The sequence below is a fragment of the Hordeum vulgare genome, unplaced genomic scaffold (genome assembly GCF_904849725.1).
Source record: "Hordeum vulgare subsp. vulgare unplaced genomic scaffold, MorexV3_pseudomolecules_assembly, whole genome shotgun sequence".
Classification (NCBI taxonomy): Eukaryota; Viridiplantae; Streptophyta; class Magnoliopsida; order Poales; family Poaceae; genus Hordeum; species Hordeum vulgare.
In genome coordinates this window covers 21233-39708 of record NW_025422688.1, presented here as the reverse complement: position 1 = coordinate 39708, position 18476 = coordinate 21233, and the positions used below count along the sequence as shown (strand labels likewise).

The 18476-nt window shown below is 35.9% G+C and overlaps 2 protein-coding genes and 2 non-coding genes across 4 annotated transcripts; 2 read left to right on the top strand and 2 right to left on the bottom strand.

The window, feature by feature from the left end:
• The first annotated feature begins 65 nt into the window (after positions 1–65).
• Positions 66–1921, top strand: LOC123422718 (ribulose bisphosphate carboxylase large chain). Its single transcript, XM_045107727.1, has one exon. It carries the CDS (start codon positions 378–380, stop codon positions 1815–1817), a length of 1440 nt encoding a protein of 479 aa, XP_044963662.1. The 5' UTR covers positions 66–377; the 3' UTR covers positions 1818–1921.
• An 8107-nt stretch (positions 1922–10028) lies between these two features.
• Positions 10029–10102, bottom strand: TRNAW-CCA. Its single transcript has one exon. It is a non-coding gene; the product is annotated as a tRNA-Trp (tRNA).
• A 139-nt stretch (positions 10103–10241) lies between these two features.
• On the bottom strand, positions 10242–10315 carry TRNAP-UGG. Its single transcript has one exon. It is a non-coding gene; the product is annotated as a tRNA-Pro (tRNA).
• Positions 10316–11641: 1326 nt separating this feature from the next.
• On the top strand, positions 11642–17801 carry LOC123422714 (30S ribosomal protein S18, chloroplastic). Its single transcript, XM_045107724.1, has one exon. It carries the CDS (start codon positions 11701–11703, stop codon positions 12211–12213), a length of 513 nt encoding a protein of 170 aa, XP_044963659.1. The 5' UTR covers positions 11642–11700; the 3' UTR covers positions 12214–17801.
• The last annotated feature ends 675 nt before the right edge of the window (positions 17802–18476 follow it).

Here is an 18476-nt window from a genome sequence, read left to right as displayed (position 1 = left end):
ATAAGGATTAGGGATTAATTTGGGTTGCGCTATACCTATCAAAGAGTATACAATAATGATGGATTTGGTAAATCAAATCCATGGTTTAATAACGAACCGTGTTAACTTACCATAACAACAACTCAATTCCTATCGAATTCCTATAGTGGAATTCCTATAGGATAGAACATACACAGGGTGTACGCATTATATATGAATGAAACATATTCATTAACCTAAGCATGCCCTCAATTTTCTTTAATGAGTTGATATTATATTAATTGAATATCCTTTTTGTTTTACGAGATTTTTGCTAAAGTTTCATTTACGCCTAATTAACATCGAGTAGACCCTGTTATTGTGAGAATTCTTAATTCAAGAGTTGTAGGGAGGGACTTATGTCACCACAAACAGAAACTAAAGCAGGTGTTGGATTTCAAGCTGGTGTTAAAGATTATAAATTGACTTACTACACCCCAGAGTATGAAACTAAGGATACTGATATCTTGGCAGCATTCCGAGTAAGTCCTCAGCCTGGGGTTCCGCCCGAAGAAGCAGGGGCTGCAGTAGCTGCCGAATCTTCTACTGGTACATGGACAACTGTTTGGACTGATGGACTTACCAGTCTTGATCGTTACAAAGGACGATGCTATCACATCGAGCCTGTTGCTGGGGAAGACAGCCAATGGATCTGTTATGTAGCTTATCCATTAGACCTATTTGAGGAGGGTTCCGTTACTAACATGTTTACTTCCATTGTGGGTAACGTATTTGGGTTCAAAGCCCTACGTGCTCTACGTTTGGAGGATCTACGAATTCCCCCTACTTATTCAAAAACTTTCCAAGGCCCGCCTCATGGTATCCAAGTTGAAAGAGATAAGTTGAACAAGTATGGCCGTCCTTTATTGGGATGTACTATTAAACCAAAATTGGGATTATCCGCAAAAAATTATGGTAGAGCGTGTTATGAGTGTCTACGTGGTGGACTTGATTTTACCAAAGATGATGAAAACGTAAACTCACAACCATTTATGCGCTGGAGAGACCGTTTTGTCTTTTGTGCCGAAGCTATTTATAAATCACAGGCCGAAACCGGTGAAATCAAGGGGCATTACTTGAATGCGACTGCGGGTACATGTGAAGAAATGATTAAGAGAGCTGTATTTGCGAGAGAATTAGGGGTTCCTATTGTAATGCATGACTACTTAACCGGGGGATTCACCGCAAATACTACTTTGGCTCACTATTGCCGCGACAATGGCTTACTTCTTCACATTCACCGTGCAATGCATGCAGTTATTGATAGACAGAAAAATCATGGTATGCATTTCCGTGTATTAGCTAAAGCATTGCGTATGTCTGGGGGAGATCATATCCACTCCGGTACAGTAGTAGGTAAGTTAGAAGGGGAACGCGAAATGACTTTAGGTTTTGTTGATTTATTGCGCGATGATTTTATTGAAAAAGATCGTGCTCGCGGTATCTTTTTCACTCAGGACTGGGTATCCATGCCAGGTGTTATACCGGTAGCTTCAGGTGGTATTCATGTTTGGCATATGCCAGCTCTGACCGAAATCTTTGGGGACGATTCTGTATTACAATTTGGTGGAGGAACTTTAGGACATCCTTGGGGGAATGCACCTGGTGCAGCAGCTAATCGAGTGGCTTTAGAAGCTTGTGTACAAGCTCGTAACGAAGGGCGTGATCTTGCTCGCGAAGGTAATGAAATTATCCGAGCAGCTTGCAAATGGAGTCCTGAACTAGCCGCAGCTTGTGAAGTATGGAAGGCGATCAAATTCGAGTTCGAGCCGGTAGATACTATCGATAAGAAGGTCTAAAAAAAAATAAACGAAATAAAAAGAGAAAAAAATAAGTTATGAAATGCAGTAATTCTTCTTTATTCTTCTAATTGATTGCAATTAAACTCGGCTCAATCTTTTTTTTTATAAAAAAGATTGAGCCGAATAAAAATAGATCATGATATGATCATGAGACTTGACAAATCGAGATTCGTCTATTCTATATATCTAGAATATATATATATATTAAGGTATAATACAATAAAGAAATAAAAAGAAAATAATAAAATATAGTAGTATCATATGATAATGGAATCAAATACGCAGTATTTACAGAAAAAAGTCTTCGTTTATTGGGAAAGAATCAATATACTTTTAATGTCGAATCGGGATTCACTAAGACAGAAATAAAGCATTGGTTCAAACTCTTCTTTGGATTAAGGTGGTAGCTGTGAATAGCCATCGACTACCTGGAAAAGGTAGAAGAATAGGACCTATTCTGGGCCGTACAATGCATTACAGACGTATGATCATTACCCTTCAACCGGGTTATTCTATTCCACTTCTAGATAGAGAAAAAAACTAAAGGAGAATGAATGAAAAAAGACATAGTTTGGAAGTTAGACCTTTTTATAAGACTCTCTTTCAATTTCAAAAAAGAGGACGTTTGAAACTTTTAACAGGCGTAATCGTGAGTCAACATGCTAGAACTAGATAAGGAAGTTTTCTATAACCTTAATAAAAAGGATAAAAAGGTAGTTTTAGTTTATGACTCCGATCAAGAGCGAGAAATCCTTGATTTGGGATTGGACATAGAACCTGGACCCATCGGAGAGACGTTGAAAGGAGCGTATCCTGATGGTAAGAATTATACTTTCGTGGAAATACAGCGCTATAGACTTCAGTGTGGTAGAGTAGACGTTTTGTTCCTAATTTTTCTGGACCAAACCTCCGCTCCGACCCAACGATACAATGAATTTTTTCTGTTCATATTCATAAATAAAAAAGATTAGGAATCGCAATGCTACTATATGCGTCCAGAGCAGTATTTTGAATACTATTCTTCTATAATCCATTATTGCGCGGGGTCTTACTAACAGGACTTCGCGGCACAGGACGGGTCTTCGTCGAAAAGCTAACACCACCCGGCATTTTCATACCCTTTCTTTGGGTGGTATATCGCCTTTAAAAGTCTAAGAGGGTAGTAGGGGGGATCTTAAGAGGGTAGTAGGGGATCTTAAGAGGGTAGTAGGGGATCTATAGTAGGTAAGATAATTTGCCCTTTGATTTTGATTGAATATACTATTTTTCTGCCTTTACCACGCATTATTGTATGCGCTTCTAGAGAAGTATGTATGCAGGAAGTAAATTCTAGTCGCTTTCTTTTGAATCCAATTTCAAATTAGATTAGAAAGATAGAAAGGCCATGAGGATGGGAAAATAAAAAAAATCTTTTTAATTAGTTCTCCTTTTTTGGAATTTTCTTATTATCCTTATCATTTTTTTTACAGAATATTTTGCAAACTAAAAAAATACAATAGTCAATATTCCTTATAATAGATATACTTAATTATATCATAAGAATCTTAAGATATTTTTCGACTAGATAGAAATAGTAAATTTGAATTGAGACACCTATTCCATGACGGATTTAAACTTACCTTCTATTTTCGTGCCTTTAGTAGGCTTAGTATTTCCGGCAATTGCAATGACTTCTTTATTTCTTTATGTGCAAAAAAAAAAGATTGTCTAGTATTTTTTAGTGTAAGTAATATAATATGGTAGGGTATGTGACTTTTTCTACACACACTTTCTACACACAAATGAAAAACGGCTATGGATGCAGATATAGGCTACGAGCATAAATGCATGAATATGCAGAGCTTGGTATAGCGAGTTTTTTTTTATTTATTTTAATTGAATCAACGAATATTTTTTGAATAGAAAGTCAATGTATCTAACCTATTATTTCACAGGAGTACTAGTTGCTGAAGGCGATTTCAGAATCAAAAAAAGTAAAGGCAAAATTATTTAGCTTATTCTCTCAATTTCAATCGACCGCTGCTGGATTTAGTATATCTAATATGAATTGGCGATCAGAACACATATGGGTAGAACTTCTAAAAGGTTCTCGAAAAAGGAGTAATTTTTTCTGGGCCTGTATTCTTTTTCTAGGTTCACTAGGATTCTTATTGGTTGGGACTTCCAGTTATCTTGGTAAGAATATTATATCTATACTTCCATCTCAAGAAATTCTTTTTTTTCCGCAGGGGGTCGTGATGTCTTTCTACGGAATCGCAGGCCTATTCATTAGCTCCTACCTGTGGTGTACTATTTTGTGGAATGTAGGTAGTGGTTATGACCGATTCGATAGAAAAGAGGGAATAGTTTGCATTTTTCGTTGGGGATTCCCTGGAATAAAACGTCGCGTCTTCCTTCGATTCCTTATGCGGGATATCCAATCAATTAGAATTCAGGTTAAAGAGGGTCTTTATCCTCGTCGTATTCTTTATATGGAAATCCGGGGCCAGGGGATCATTCCCTTGACTCGTACTGATGATAAGTTTTTTACTCCACGAGAAATTGAACAAAAAGCTGCCGAATTGGCCTATTTCTTGCGCGTACCAATTGAAGTATTTTGAGGTATCTTTTTTGAACTGAATTGAATGAAGAAAAGATAAATTGGAAGAAGAAAAGTTTTCTCAACATGGGGAGGAAGTCCCTTCGAAATTGGATTTGTTATTGTAAGGGGATTTTTAAGTATTTATCTAAAGGAAGGAACAAACGAGGATAAGATAAAATTATTTTAAATTTTTTTTGTCGAAGTTAGATATATTGCATACTATTCTTCTCTTCCATTTTCACCCGAAAGGGCTTTTTTTATTCTATTTCACTATTTCATTCCATCTAGATCTAAGAAAGAACCCAATGCACTGAAATTCCACTAATATACAAAAAAGAAGAATAGATACAGGGTATCAAACCTATAGAGTTTTTGCTTCAAAGAAATAGAAATATCATGAAATAGAAATATCATCATATAGAGTCAGGGAATGGAATAGAGTCAGCGAATGAAGCATATTCATTAACAACTCCATTTACAGATCAAAAATGAAAAAAAAGAAAGCATTGCCTTCTTTACTATATCTTGTATTTATCGTACTTTTGCCTTGGGGGGTCTCTTCCTCATTTAACAAATGTCTGGAACTTTGGATTAAGAATTGGTGGAATACCAGGCAATCCGAAACTCTCTTAACTGATATTCAAGAGAAAAGGATTCTAGAAAGATTCATAGAATTAGAAGAACTTTCTCTCTTGGACGAGATGATAAAAGGGAAACTAAAGACACATGTACAAAAACCTCCTACAGGAATACACAAGGAAATAATACAATGGGTCAAAATAAATAATGAGGATCATCTCCATATCATTTTGCATTTCTCGACAAATATAATCTGTTTGGCTATTCTAAGTGGTTCTTTTTTTCTGGGTAAAGAGGAACTTGTCATTTTGAATTCTTGGGTTCAGGAATTCTTCTATAATTTAAATGACTCAATAAAAGCTTTTTTTATTCTTTTAGTTACTGATTTTTTTGTTGGATTTCACTCCACCCGTGGTTGGGAACTAGTAATTCGTTGGGTCTATAACGATTTTGGATGGGCTCCTAATGAGCTTATTTTCACTATTTTTGTTTGTAGTTTTCCAGTAATTCTAGATACATGTTTGAAATTTTGGGTCTTTTTTTGTTTAAACCGTCTATCTCCTTCGCTTGTAGTCATTTATCATTCAATTAGTGAAGCATAAATTCATTTGATCTCCCGATATTAATATTAATCAAATTAGCATCTTTCTTTAGAAAGAAAGCCCTTTTCCATTTTACCAAAATTCTTTCTATTTATACCTGCTTTAAGGTATTCATCATTGCAGTACAACTGTTGCAGTAGAATGCCAACAAATTCGTGTATAGGGAACTAGATTAGCTTAGCTACCTATCTAATTTATTGTAGAAATTCTGGGATCTGTGATTGGACATGGAAAATAGAAATACTTTTTCTTGGGTAAAGGAACAGATAACTCGATCGATTTCTGTATCGATCATGATATACGTAATAACTCGGACATCTATTTCAAATGCATATCCCATTTTTGCGCAGCAGGGTTATGAAAACCCACGAGAAGCAACTGGGCGAATTGTATGTGCCAATTGCCATTTAGCTAGCAAGCCCGTCGATATTGAAGTTCCCCAAGCTGTGCTTCCCGATACTGTATTTGAAGCAGTTCTTCGAATTCCTTATGATATGCAATTGAAACAAGTTCTTGCTAATGGAAAAAAGGGAGGGTTGAATGTAGGTGCTGTTCTTATTTTGCCCGAGGGATTTGAATTAGCGCCGCCCGACCGTATTTCCCCTGAGTTAAAAGAAAAGATAGGAAATCTTGCTTTTCAGAGTTATCGTCCCGATAAAAAAAATATTCTTGTGATAGGCCCTGTTCCCGGTAAGAAATATAGTGAAATTGTCTTTCCCATTCTTTCCCCTGATCCTGCTACGAAGAAAGATGCTCATTTCTTAAAATATCCTATATATGTAGGGGGAAACCGAGGAAGAGGACAGATCTATCCTGATGGTAGCAAGAGTAACAATACAGTCTATAATGCTACGTCAACAGGTATAGTAAGAAAAATACTACGTAAAGAAAAAGGGGGGTATGAAATATCCATAGTTGATGCATCAGATGGACGCCAAGTGATTGATATTATACCTCCCGGACCAGAACTTCTTGTTTCAGAGGGGGAATCCATCAAGATTGATCAACCATTAACAAGCAATCCTAATGTGGGAGGTTTTGGTCAGGGGGACGCAGAAATCGTGCTTCAGGATCCATTACGTGTCCAAGGCCTTTTGTTCTTCTTCGCATCCGTTATTTTGGCACAAGTTTTTTTGGTTCTCAAAAAGAAACAGTTTGAAAAGGTTCAATTGTACGAAATGAATTTCTAGGTCCCGGAATTTCTTACCATCAAGTTGGTAAAAAGCCTCGATTTATTGGCAATTGCTAGAATTATCTATGATCTTTTTTGGAAATCCTTTTTTTGTTTAGACTTTTTTTTGTTTACGAGATGTCTGGAATTCCTTATTTATATCTCATGCAAAAGAAGAGAATCCAAGGCAAAGGCGAGAACAATAAAATTTAAATTTCTTTCGAGGGATTGCAGGTCTTCTTAATCGTCTATTCGGCACAAGAAAAAGGCTTTTTCTTGTGCCGATTCTTCTTGTATCAAAATAAGAATCCTTTTTCTTCCTAATTCGTCAAAGATTACTTTACTATTTCTTCTTTATTCGGGTCTGTCTCTTGGGCCTCTTTTTCTTTTGCTTAGGTTTAGCCGAGGTAGTGGACAAACAGAGGGGAAGAAAATATGGCGGGGGACAAATTTCTTGTGATTGTAAGCAAATAGAATTGCTTGGCTTGTTTAATTAAGTTTAACTTCAAACTTACAGAAATTTTGCAAAAAAAAGTAAACTCTTCCATTGAAGGTTTTTTTTTTATTTTTAGGCTAGTTGAATAGTTTTGATTAAGGTTTTATTAGTTTATTACTCGAAACTAAATCAAGGATTTTCAGGATACTTCCTTTGTGGAATAAGATATTGGATCCTCGAGTGATCTCTTTTTCTTGTTGCTTCATAAGAGTGAATCGAATAGATTCAATTCGCGTTATAAGAGTAAAAATTCCGCGGGTCCTTTCCGCTCTAATCAGATAAAGGGGGTAAGGACCCGCTAAGCTCCTACTTTTTCATGTTTACAATCTGGTCCCTCCGATTACTATAGAGATGAACCCAATCCAGAATATGAACCATAAAAGAAAACACCTACTAAACCAATCACAGGAATACCAGCTACAGTACCTATCAGCCAAAGAGGAATTCTTCCAGTAGTATCGGCCATTTCCCCTACTTTCCTCCACATTTTATCAATTGGTCATGCTAGAGACAAAAACAGTCATGGGTAGTTATAAGGATGGTATCTTTCCAAATGGGATAAGAGAATTCTTATTAGTCTCTTTCTTTCTCTCAATTGAAGAAGTAATTGGAAAATAAAACAGCAAGTACAAAAATGAGTAATAAACCCCAGTATAGACTGGTACGATTCAATTCAACATTTTGTTCATTCGGGTTTGATTGTGTCATAGTTCTATAGTTGGAATTTGGTTTATCGTTGGATGAACTGCATTGCTGATATTGATCCCAAGAAAAAAACAGTAGGTACAGCTAGTCCGTGAATAGCCAGCCATCGCACTGTAAAAATAGGATAGGTTCGATCTATGGTCATTGAGGGCCTCCTAAAAGGATCTACTAAATTCATCGAGTTGTTCTAAAGAATCAAAACGGTCGGTTATTAACGGAATTCCTTGTCGGCTTTCCGTGAAATATTCGTTTGGCCTAGGACTTCCAAACACGTCATAAGCTAAACCCGTACTGACAAATAACCAACCCGCAATGAATAGGGAAGGTATAGTAATGCTATGAATAACCCAGTATCGAATACTGGTAATAATATCAGCAAAAGAACGTTCTCCCGTGCTTCCAGACATGCTGAACTCCCAAAATTTTTGTACATTCAAAAAAGGAATTGATTCCGTAAAAGATGGGATCAACCAGTAAATAGAAAATTACTGATATTTCATCCTTGTGAGATTGTCAATTTTGTACCAAAGGTGTATTTTGAGTATACCGAATTAGTATAGCTATCCTTCCTATGGCACAGCAATCTGGTTTTGCCTGGTTCCGAAACATAATTACTTTTTTTTGTCTATAGGTAAGCTATATGTTATTCAAGGCGTCAATAGAAAACCCCTTTTTTGTAGGTTCTATTTATTTTCCTTGGCTTCGGAATAATAGAGTAATTCGGAATAGCAGCCAAAATCTTGGGAAAATCTAAGTTAATGATCAATAGGTTTGGATAAATAATTTAGGAAGGATATTCTCATACTGACACAATACAAGGACAAGTATATATATGTGAAATTTATCCTTTCATAATTCGTAATTAATCCTTGTCTTGTTTGTTGGATTAGGTCTAACTTTCTTGACCAAACTGCGAGCGTGGAACTTTACGAGATGAAATAGGGAAAGACAGAAGATAGAATAGAACTTAAAAGGATAATTGAAGTGACTCGTCTTCGAATCTACTTTGGTTGGAGTTCGAAAAAGGAATAAAAATAAAGTAAATTCAAGGAAGAGCTTTCTTTTTTTTTTAACAGACCCTCGGGAGGTCGTGGAATGCTTTTCTTCTCCTCTTATTCCATATAGAATACAATCAGTTAAAATTAAAATAAGAAGGAATAGGGGAATATTCGATCGTTCAGTCCAAAAAGAGGGTCCTATTGAAAAAGAAATTATCCAAAATAGAAAGAAGTTTTTTTTTCAAATTCAATTGTTTATTTATCTCTTATTCCGAAATTTCCCTGAAAATCCAATTTCATTTTTTCATTCAATGGGGTTATATGATCTAGTTCTTAATATTATTACTTTACTCAATTGAAAAATTCCATAACAAATCTCTTGATTCGAAATTAGGGACTCATGTATCATCTGATGAATCCACTTTCTTTTACACTTCTGTATCTCACTCTATCTTGTTTTTTAGTATTATCTAAAATAACTGATGAATTATGAATTTTCCATAACTTAGGTAAATGCTTTACCAACATATGTAGTGTAGTAAAAAAAAATAAATGGAATTTAACTCTTTCATGCTTACTTTAACTAGTTATTTCGGTTTTCTACTGGCTGCTTTAACTATAACCCCAGCTCTATTTATTGGCTTGAACAAGATACGTCTTATTTGAATTGACTGAATAATAATAATTCAGAAAAGCAAAATCTTTCTTTGGGATTCCTGATATTCTACGACTCTTTTCCAGACTAATTAGGAATTCTTTTCTTGGTCATTGAGATTCGTGGATAATTTAGAGTACTATTTAGGGATAGATCGTACCTCTTTTTTTATCCCCCCGAACAAATCGAAATGATTGAAGTTTTTCTATTTGGAATCGTCTTAGGCCTAATTCCTATTACTTTAGCGGGATTATTCGTGACTGCGTATTTGCAATACAGGCGTGGGGATCAGTTGGATCTTTGATTGAGTCATTTTTTTTTTTTTATTGACCTCCTCTCTGGTCTGGAGGAGGTCAAATTGGAGTTACAATTCAATTTTGTTAAATTATTTTACTCTGCTTCGACATAAGATAGATGGAATCACGCTCTGTAGGATTTGAACCTACGACATCGGGTTTTGGAGACCCGCGTTCTACCGAACTGAACTAAGAGCGCTTTCATTCATTCAAAAAGAAAATCTTTTTCTATTCCTAATGTATCTCACGTACGTATAGTCTCCACAAATTCCAGTTATACCCACTTTACTTTAATTGATCTCGTTGCTACTGCCTATAAAGAAGAAAGAAGTAATAGGTAGGGATGACAGGATTTGAACCTGTGACATTTTGTACCCAAAACAAACGCGCTACCAAGCTGCGCTACATCCCTTTTCCAAATTAAATTGTTGTGCAATGCCATTGTACACAATTCCTGTCTTCTTTTCCACATCATAATTTTCTTATTCTTTCTCTATCTATATATAGAACCCTCGTGTCATTTCTTCTTTTTGGTCTCATATAATTAAGGAATTATATACAGCTAAAATCCAATAGAATTTCGCCTATAAAAGAAAGATTACTTTTCCTTGATAATATATAGGAAGAAGGGGTCATCTTTTTATTTTTTAGGGATAGGACAATTTCGGAAAATTTCGTCGATTATGGTTCAGTTTATATATAGCATAAGTTTATGATCATATATGTATTCCAACAAGGAAGGAGGATTTTCAATGCGGGATATAAAAACATATCTCTCTGTAGCACCCGTGCTAAGTACTCTATGGTTTGGTGCTTTAGCAGGTTTATTGATAGAAATTAATCGTTTATTCCCGGATGCTTTGTCATTCCCTTTTTTTTAATTCTAGTTATTGCTATGGGAGGGATAGATTTCTTCGTGATATGACAAAATTTTATCTTATCCTTTTCAATCTTTTTTTAGTATCGGAAGGAAAAAGAAAGAAAAGATGGATTGGGTTGAACCTCAGAGTCATTAAAAATTTGGTAAACCCTATTTTTAAAAATAGAAATTCAATTTAAAGGGGTACCCAAGCTAAATCAGGCCTCAGAAATCAGAGCATAGAAAAAGGCGGGGCTGACTAATTAAATGAAAGGATTTCGAACCAAAATCTTTGCTAATTCGACAAGGATTGTATTCTTTAATTATTTCTCTATTTTTTATTACTTAATTTAAGAATAAAAAAAAATTATTCTAATGAATTTTATTCTTCTTCTTCGGATTCAAAATAGAAGAATAAAAGAATAAGTAGAAGAATTAAATTAAGTCAATCCAAAAGGAAAAGGAGGTTCATGGCCAAGGGAAAAGATGTTAGAATCAGAGTTATTTTGGAATGCATCAGTTGTGTTCGAAAAGGTGCCAATGAGGAATCGACGGGGATTTCTAGATATAGTACTCAAAAGAATCGCCACAATACACCCGGACAATTAGAATTCAAAAAATTTTGTCGTTATTGTCGCAAGCATACGACTCATCACGAAATAAAGAAATAGGAACATCGTGTATTCGATCTTTCCAAACAACAGAAAGAGTAAGAACTTCATATTTTATATATAAATAAAACATAGTATAGAATACAAAATACAAATCAACTCATCTGATTTCCGGTCGATATTATTTCATATGTATAGAGGGTATTCATATACTATAAATATGAATCAAATAAGATATGGATCAAAGAAAAACTACTTCTTCTGGATCCTAAATTAATAAAATAAAGAAGTGCATTTTCCAATTTTAAATTAAATAAGGAATAAATCATGTATACATCTAAACAACCTTTTCTTAAATCTAAGCAACCCTTTAGTAAATCCAAGCAAACTTTTAATAAATCCAAGCAACCCTTTCGTAAATCCAAGCAAACTTTTCGTAAATTCAAACAACCTTTTCGTAAATCTAAACAACCTTTTCGTAGGCGTCCCCGGATTGGCCCGGGAGATCGAATTGATTATAGAAACATGAGTTTAATTAATAGATTTATTAGTGAACAAGGAAAAATATTATCGAGACGAATAAATAGATTAACCTTGAAACAACAACGATTAATTACTCTTGCTATAAAACAGGCTCGTATTTTATCTTTTTTACCGTTTCGTAACTATGAGAACGAAAAACAATTTCAAGCCCAGTCAATTTCAATAATTACAGGTTCTAGACCCAGAAAAAATAGACATATTCCTCAATTAACGCAAAAGTACAATTCCAATCGAAACTTAAGAAACTACAACCAAAATTTAAGAAACAACAACCGGAACTTAAGTTCCGATTGTTGATGTTTTATTCGAATTCGCAAGGGCCAGACCTATATATATTATAAAGAAAGTAATCCAGCTCGTCGATTCCTACCACTTAATCTTAATTTATTGTATCTTCCCGGAGTTCCCTCTCCGGGAATTCATCTTTTATTATTCCAGTATATTACTTTATTTATACCTTTAATTGATGATCTTTATTTTATTGGAAATCGTGTAAAGATTATTTGGATTTGATACAGCTACTTGTGCAAGCATTTTACGATTAAGAATCAATTTCTTCTTGTACAGGTTGTGTATTAATTTACTATAACTATCGAATACTTTATATACCCGCGTTGCTGCGTTTATCCGAGTGATCCACAAACGACGAAAATCCCTCTTTTGCCTACCTCTATCTCGATGAGAGGAAACAAAAGCTCTTTTTACTTGTTGGGTAATCATTCGATTAAGTCTTAAATGAGCCCCTCTAAAGTTTGAGGCAAATGAACGCATTTTTGTTCGTCGTCTCCGGGCTATATATCCTCGCGGAACTCTGGTCATTGAATCAAATTAACCTTAATGAATAACTAATGATTTCTCTTCTTTTAGCCACCCTTTTTCTCATTAATAACAAAACTAATTATTCCGATATATAAAATATTAATTCCAATGGCTTTTGCTATAGTAACCTTCCCAACCACGATTTTTTATTCCACTCCGTTCAGTTATTTCTATACGAAATAACAAATTCATTCTAAATAATACTAAAAAAAATAGTGGGTTCCATCGTTTCTATGGTTCCCTTTTAAACGGTGAGGCCCTCTCTATACACCGGAGCCCTTTCTTTCATCAAAAAGTATTACGAACTTGTATAGTTCACATTCTTTGGCTCTACCTATCCATTATAGAGTAAATAGCTCTTTTCACAATAAGAGTTATCCATACAGTGACGGTATTTAATTATGAAAGTTGGCTAAGTAGCTGACCCTGTTAGTCCGTTCTTTATAAGATAAAAGAGCATAAGCCTTTTTCTTTTTATTACTATTTCCTCCGCTTAATGGATAACCATTTGCTACCAATGGGAGAATTGCTTCTTATTTCCAAATTTAGATAATTCGATTTGCACCAAAGGAAACCAGAAATTCCATATACCATAGAAATCTAGGATAGAGAAGCTATATCCTATTCATTGGTACTAATCAGGGATACTTCAAATTTTTTTTATATTTGTTTGAAGTCATGATCTGAACGAGTCGCACATACACCCTAGCACATGTTCCTCGACGCTGAGGGCATCCTTTAAGCGCAGCCGTTTTTCTAGCATTTCGTATTGGCTGTCTTGCGTTTCTAATAAGTTGTTTAACCGTTGGCATGTTGTATGTATATAGAAAAAAATGGATTGGTTTAGATCCATCTTAACCTGATGATTGCTCATCATGAAGTCTTTCTATTTTCTATTAAATCGAGGAAAACACGAATTTAGCTGTGAAATAACTTTACAAGAAATCCGGACACTACCAATCCTTAAACATTTCCGGAAACCACACTGGATCAGTATCGCAGTGCTTGTCAATCATTTCATCCCCTACAATATCGACAAGTCCATAAGCTTTGGCTTCGTCTGCTGACATAAAAACATCCCTTTCCATGTCTTCGGATACAACCCAAAAAGGCTTGCCTGTTCTTAGTGCATAAACCCTTGTGATCATTTCGCGAACTTTGTGTAACTCTTCTACTTCTAGTAAAAATTCTGGTGTCCTTGCCCGATAATAAGCACTAGCAGGTTGGTGAAGCATAATCCTCGCGTGAGGGAATGCTATACGCTTGGCGGGTTCTCCTCCAAGCAGAATGAAGGACGCCATGGACGCGGCTATTCCGAGGCATATTGTATATATATCTGGTGTCACCGTTTGCATCGTATCAAAAATAGCCATTCCTGAGATTAGCCAACCGCCTGGGGAGTTTATAAACAAAAAAATATCACTAATTCCATCTTCTATACTCAGATATACCATGAGACCTGTAATATGATTCGTGATCTCGCAACGAATCTCTTGACCTAAAAAAAGTGTCCTTTCTCGATACATAACATTGTATAAGTCAACCCAAGTCGCTTCTTCATCTCCAGGAATCCGGTAAGGTACTTTTGGAACACCAATGGGCATATTAGATTAATATTATTAAATTTAAGTAAGAAACACTTTAATATGGAAACGTAAGAATGGAACAGAAAGAAAGAATCTGCAGTTTATTGTCTTAATTTTTATTCTTATTCTATTCTATTTTATTCTTATTCTATTCTATATGAATACTATAGATTCTATTAATACATAGATGGAAAGGTTATACATATAAGAAAGGTAAGACAGATTGAATAAAGAAAAAGGAATGGGTGATTCGAATGCTAAACAAAGAGGGGTAGCGATCTATTCTTCGTTTTTTCCAAATTGGCCAAGTTACCCATTGCATATTGGCACTTATCGAGTATAGAATAGATCTGCTTCTCTTTCTTCTTATGAACAGAATTGGCTTCTTATTTTTAATGGAATGAAATAAATATTCGCGCTTTCTGACACAGAATCCCCTAGAAGGGTTAGGTACAATGGATAATCTTTTTCAATGCGATAAAATAAAGCGACATCGTGTCTATTTTTCTTTGCTAAAGGGGTATTTCCATGGGTTTGCCTTGGTATCGTGTTCATACTGTCGTATTGAATGATCCGGGTCGATTGCTTGCGGTGCATATAATGCACACAGCTCTAGTTTCTGGTTGGGCTGGCTCAATGGCTTTATACGAATTAGCAGTTTTTGATCCCTCTGATCCTGTTCTGGATCCAATGTGGAGACAAGGTATGTTCGTAATTCCCTTCATGACTCGTTTAGGAATAACGGATTCGTGGGGTGGTTGGAGTATTTCAGGAGGAACTGTAACAAATCCGGGTATTTGGAGTTATGAAGGTGTGGCAGCTACGCATATTGTGTTTTCTGGCTTGTGTTTCTTGGCAGCGATCTGGCATTGGGTATATTGGGACCTAGAAATATTCTCTGATGAGCGGACGGGAAAACCCTCTTTGGATTTGCCCAAGATCTTTGGAATTCATTTATTTCTTGCAGGGGTGGCTTGCTTTGGCTTTGGGGCATTTCATGTAACGGGTTTGTATGGTCCTGGGATATGGGTATCCGATCCTTATGGACTAACTGGAAAAGTACAAGCTGTAAATCCAGCGTGGGGTGCAGAAGGTTTTGATCCTTTTGTTCCGGGGGGAATAGCTTCTCATCATATTGCTGCGGGTACATTGGGTATATTAGCGGGCTTATTCCATCTTAGTGTCCGTCCGCCTCAACGTCTATATAAAGGATTACGTATGGGCAATATTGAAACTGTACTTTCCAGTAGTATCGCTGCTGTTTTTTTTGCAGCTTTCGTAGTTGCTGGAACTATGTGGTATGGGTCAGCAACGACCCCAATCGAATTATTTGGGCCTACTCGTTATCAGTGGGATCAGGGATACTTTCAGCAAGAAATATATCGAAGAGTTAGCAATGGTTTAGCCGAAAATCTTAGTTTATCAGAAGCTTGGTCTAAAATTCCCGAAAAATTAGCCTTTTATGATTATATTGGTAATAATCCGGCAAAAGGGGGATTATTCAGAGCGGGCTCAATGGACAATGGGGATGGAATAGCTGTTGGATGGTTAGGACATCCCGTCTTTAGAGATAAAGAAGGACGTGAGCTTTTTGTACGCCGTATGCCTACTTTTTTTGAAACATTTCCGGTTGTTTTGGTAGATGAGGAGGGAATTGTTAGAGCGGACGTTCCTTTTAGAAGAGCAGAATCCAAATATAGTGTTGAACAAGTAGGCGTAACGGTGGAGTTCTATGGTGGCGAACTTAATGGAGTAAATTATTCTGATCCTGCTACTGTAAAAAAATATGCGAGGCGTTCTCAATTAGGGGAAATTTTTGAATTAGACCGGGCTACTTTGAAATCCGATGGTGTTTTTCGCAGCAGTCCAAGGGGTTGGTTCACTTTTGGTCATGCTACCTTTGCTTTGCTCTTCTTTTTCGGACACATTTGGCATGGCGCTAGAACATTGTTCCGAGATGTTTTTGCTGGTATTGATCCAGATTTGGATGCTCAAGTGGAATTTGGAACATTCCAAAAAGTGGGAGATCCAACTACAAAGAAACAGGCAGTCTGATACACATTGTTATGGTATCTTTCACCTCTCTTTTTTGATTTGACATCTCCCATCCTTTCTTTGACTCTTTTTCTTTCTTTATATGGGAAATTCTCCCAAATGACAAATGAATAGGTGTGGAAGTTATAATTGTAAATAAACCACGATCGAATCTATGGAAGCATTGGTTTATACGTTCCTTTTAGTTTCGACTTTAGGGATAATTTTTTTCGCTATCTTCTTCCGAGAACCACCTAAGGTTCCACCAACTCCAACTAAAAGAATAAAATAATTTCATTTAAGTAAGAAGTCTCCCAGATAGGGGGACTTCTTACTTAAATTAGTCTCCGTGTTCTTCGAATGGATCTCTTAATTGTTGAGAGGGTTGCCCAAACGCGGTATATAAGGCATACCCAGTAAAGCTTACAAGTAAACCAGATATGGAGATGGCGACTAAAGTTGCTGTTTCCATTTTTATAGAATTTCAAGATTACAATGGATCTACGAAAAGATCGTGTATTTACAACTACAACGGAATAGTATACAAAGTCAACACCAATGATTAAATATAATTTATGGCTACACAAACCGTTGAAGATAGTTCTAAACCTAGGCCAAAACGAACTGGTGCAGGTAGTTTACTGAAACCCTTGAATTCGGAATATGGGAAAGTCGCCCCGGGTTGGGGGACTACTCCTTTTATGGGGGTCGCAATGGCTTTATTCGCTATATTCCTATCTATCATTTTAGAAATTTATAATTCTTCCATTTTACTGGATGGAATTTTAACCAATTAGGTTTCTACTAACTAAAACTAGGAAGTCAGAGTTTTTCCATCCAAAAAAGCCTTTCTAGTTTAAGCTCTACATTTCTAGATATTATGGTAGTTCGACCGCGGAATTTTTTTGTTTCGGTATCTCTGGAATATGAGTGTGTGACTTGTTAGAATTGATCCTATTGATAATACATAGAAAGGGCCTGTTATCTCTATCAAGATGATTCTAATTCGTCAGATATTATTTATTCTAGTATCTGGAACACGAAATAGATAGAGTGGATCAAAAAAAATGGAACTATGATTCATACTCACTATTAAGACCTCGCAACCAGACTGAAAAATTCAAGTAGTTCTTAAATAAAAATAAAAAAGAAATTTTCTTCCTTACAATTTTGTTTGCCCAAAAGACAACTTTTTTTCTATCGATTTTGTCGAGTCATTACACTGATTCAATTTCAATAAATGATTATCAAGCGGTTCTTATTCGAAGAACCCTTGCCTTTTGTTTAGCTTGAGACTAAATCATCGTGGCTCTAGTATGAATCTAAGGTTTTAATTGAACTGATTCATAGGATCACAACAAGATAATTTCTATATTACGCATAAAAAAAAATCCAAAATAGGGAAGAGAAAAGTCAAGAAGCCTCTAATGACCAACATAAGGGAAAGGAAGAAAGAAAGACGCGCCAACTTGAGATTTTTTGGCATTATCATCACAAAGAAGATATTCCGGATTTTTTTTATTTGCTATCTTCAAGGCAAATCGACCCGATTCAGTGGCTGATGAAGTTTTGAACCTTTTTTCTAATATTCGTTGAAAATTTGTGTGTTTCTGCTTGAGCCGTACGAGATGAAATTTTCATATACGGCTCTTAGAGGGGGGCGTGGGTTAGTTACCTATCTCAATAAAGTATATGATTGGTTTGAGGAACGTCTTGAGATTCAGGCAATTGCGGATGATATAACTAGTAAATATGTTCCTCCCCATGTCAACATATTTTATTGTTTAGGGGGAATTACACTTACTTGTTTTCTAGTACAAGTCGCTACCGGTTTTGCTATGACTTTTTACTACCGACCAACCGTTACAGAGGCTTTTTCCTCGGTTCAATACATAATGACCGAGGCCAACTTTGGTTGGTTAATCCGATCAGTTCATCGATGGTCAGCAAGTATGATGGTTTTAATGATGATCCTGCATGTATTTCGTGTGTATCTCACAGGGGGATTTAAAAAACCCCGTGAATTAACTTGGGTGACAGGTGTGGTTTTGGCTGTTTTGACTGCATCATTTGGTGTAACTGGTTATTCTTTGCCTTGGGATCAAATTGGCTATTGGGCAG

Coding starts and splice junctions, on each gene's coding strand:
- LOC123422718 (XM_045107727.1), top strand. CDS start 378: ATGTCACCACAAACAGAAACTAAAGCAGGTGTTGGATTTCAAGCTGGT.
- LOC123422714 (XM_045107724.1), top strand. CDS start 11,701: ATGTATACATCTAAACAACCTTTTCTTAAATCTAAGCAACCCTTTAGT.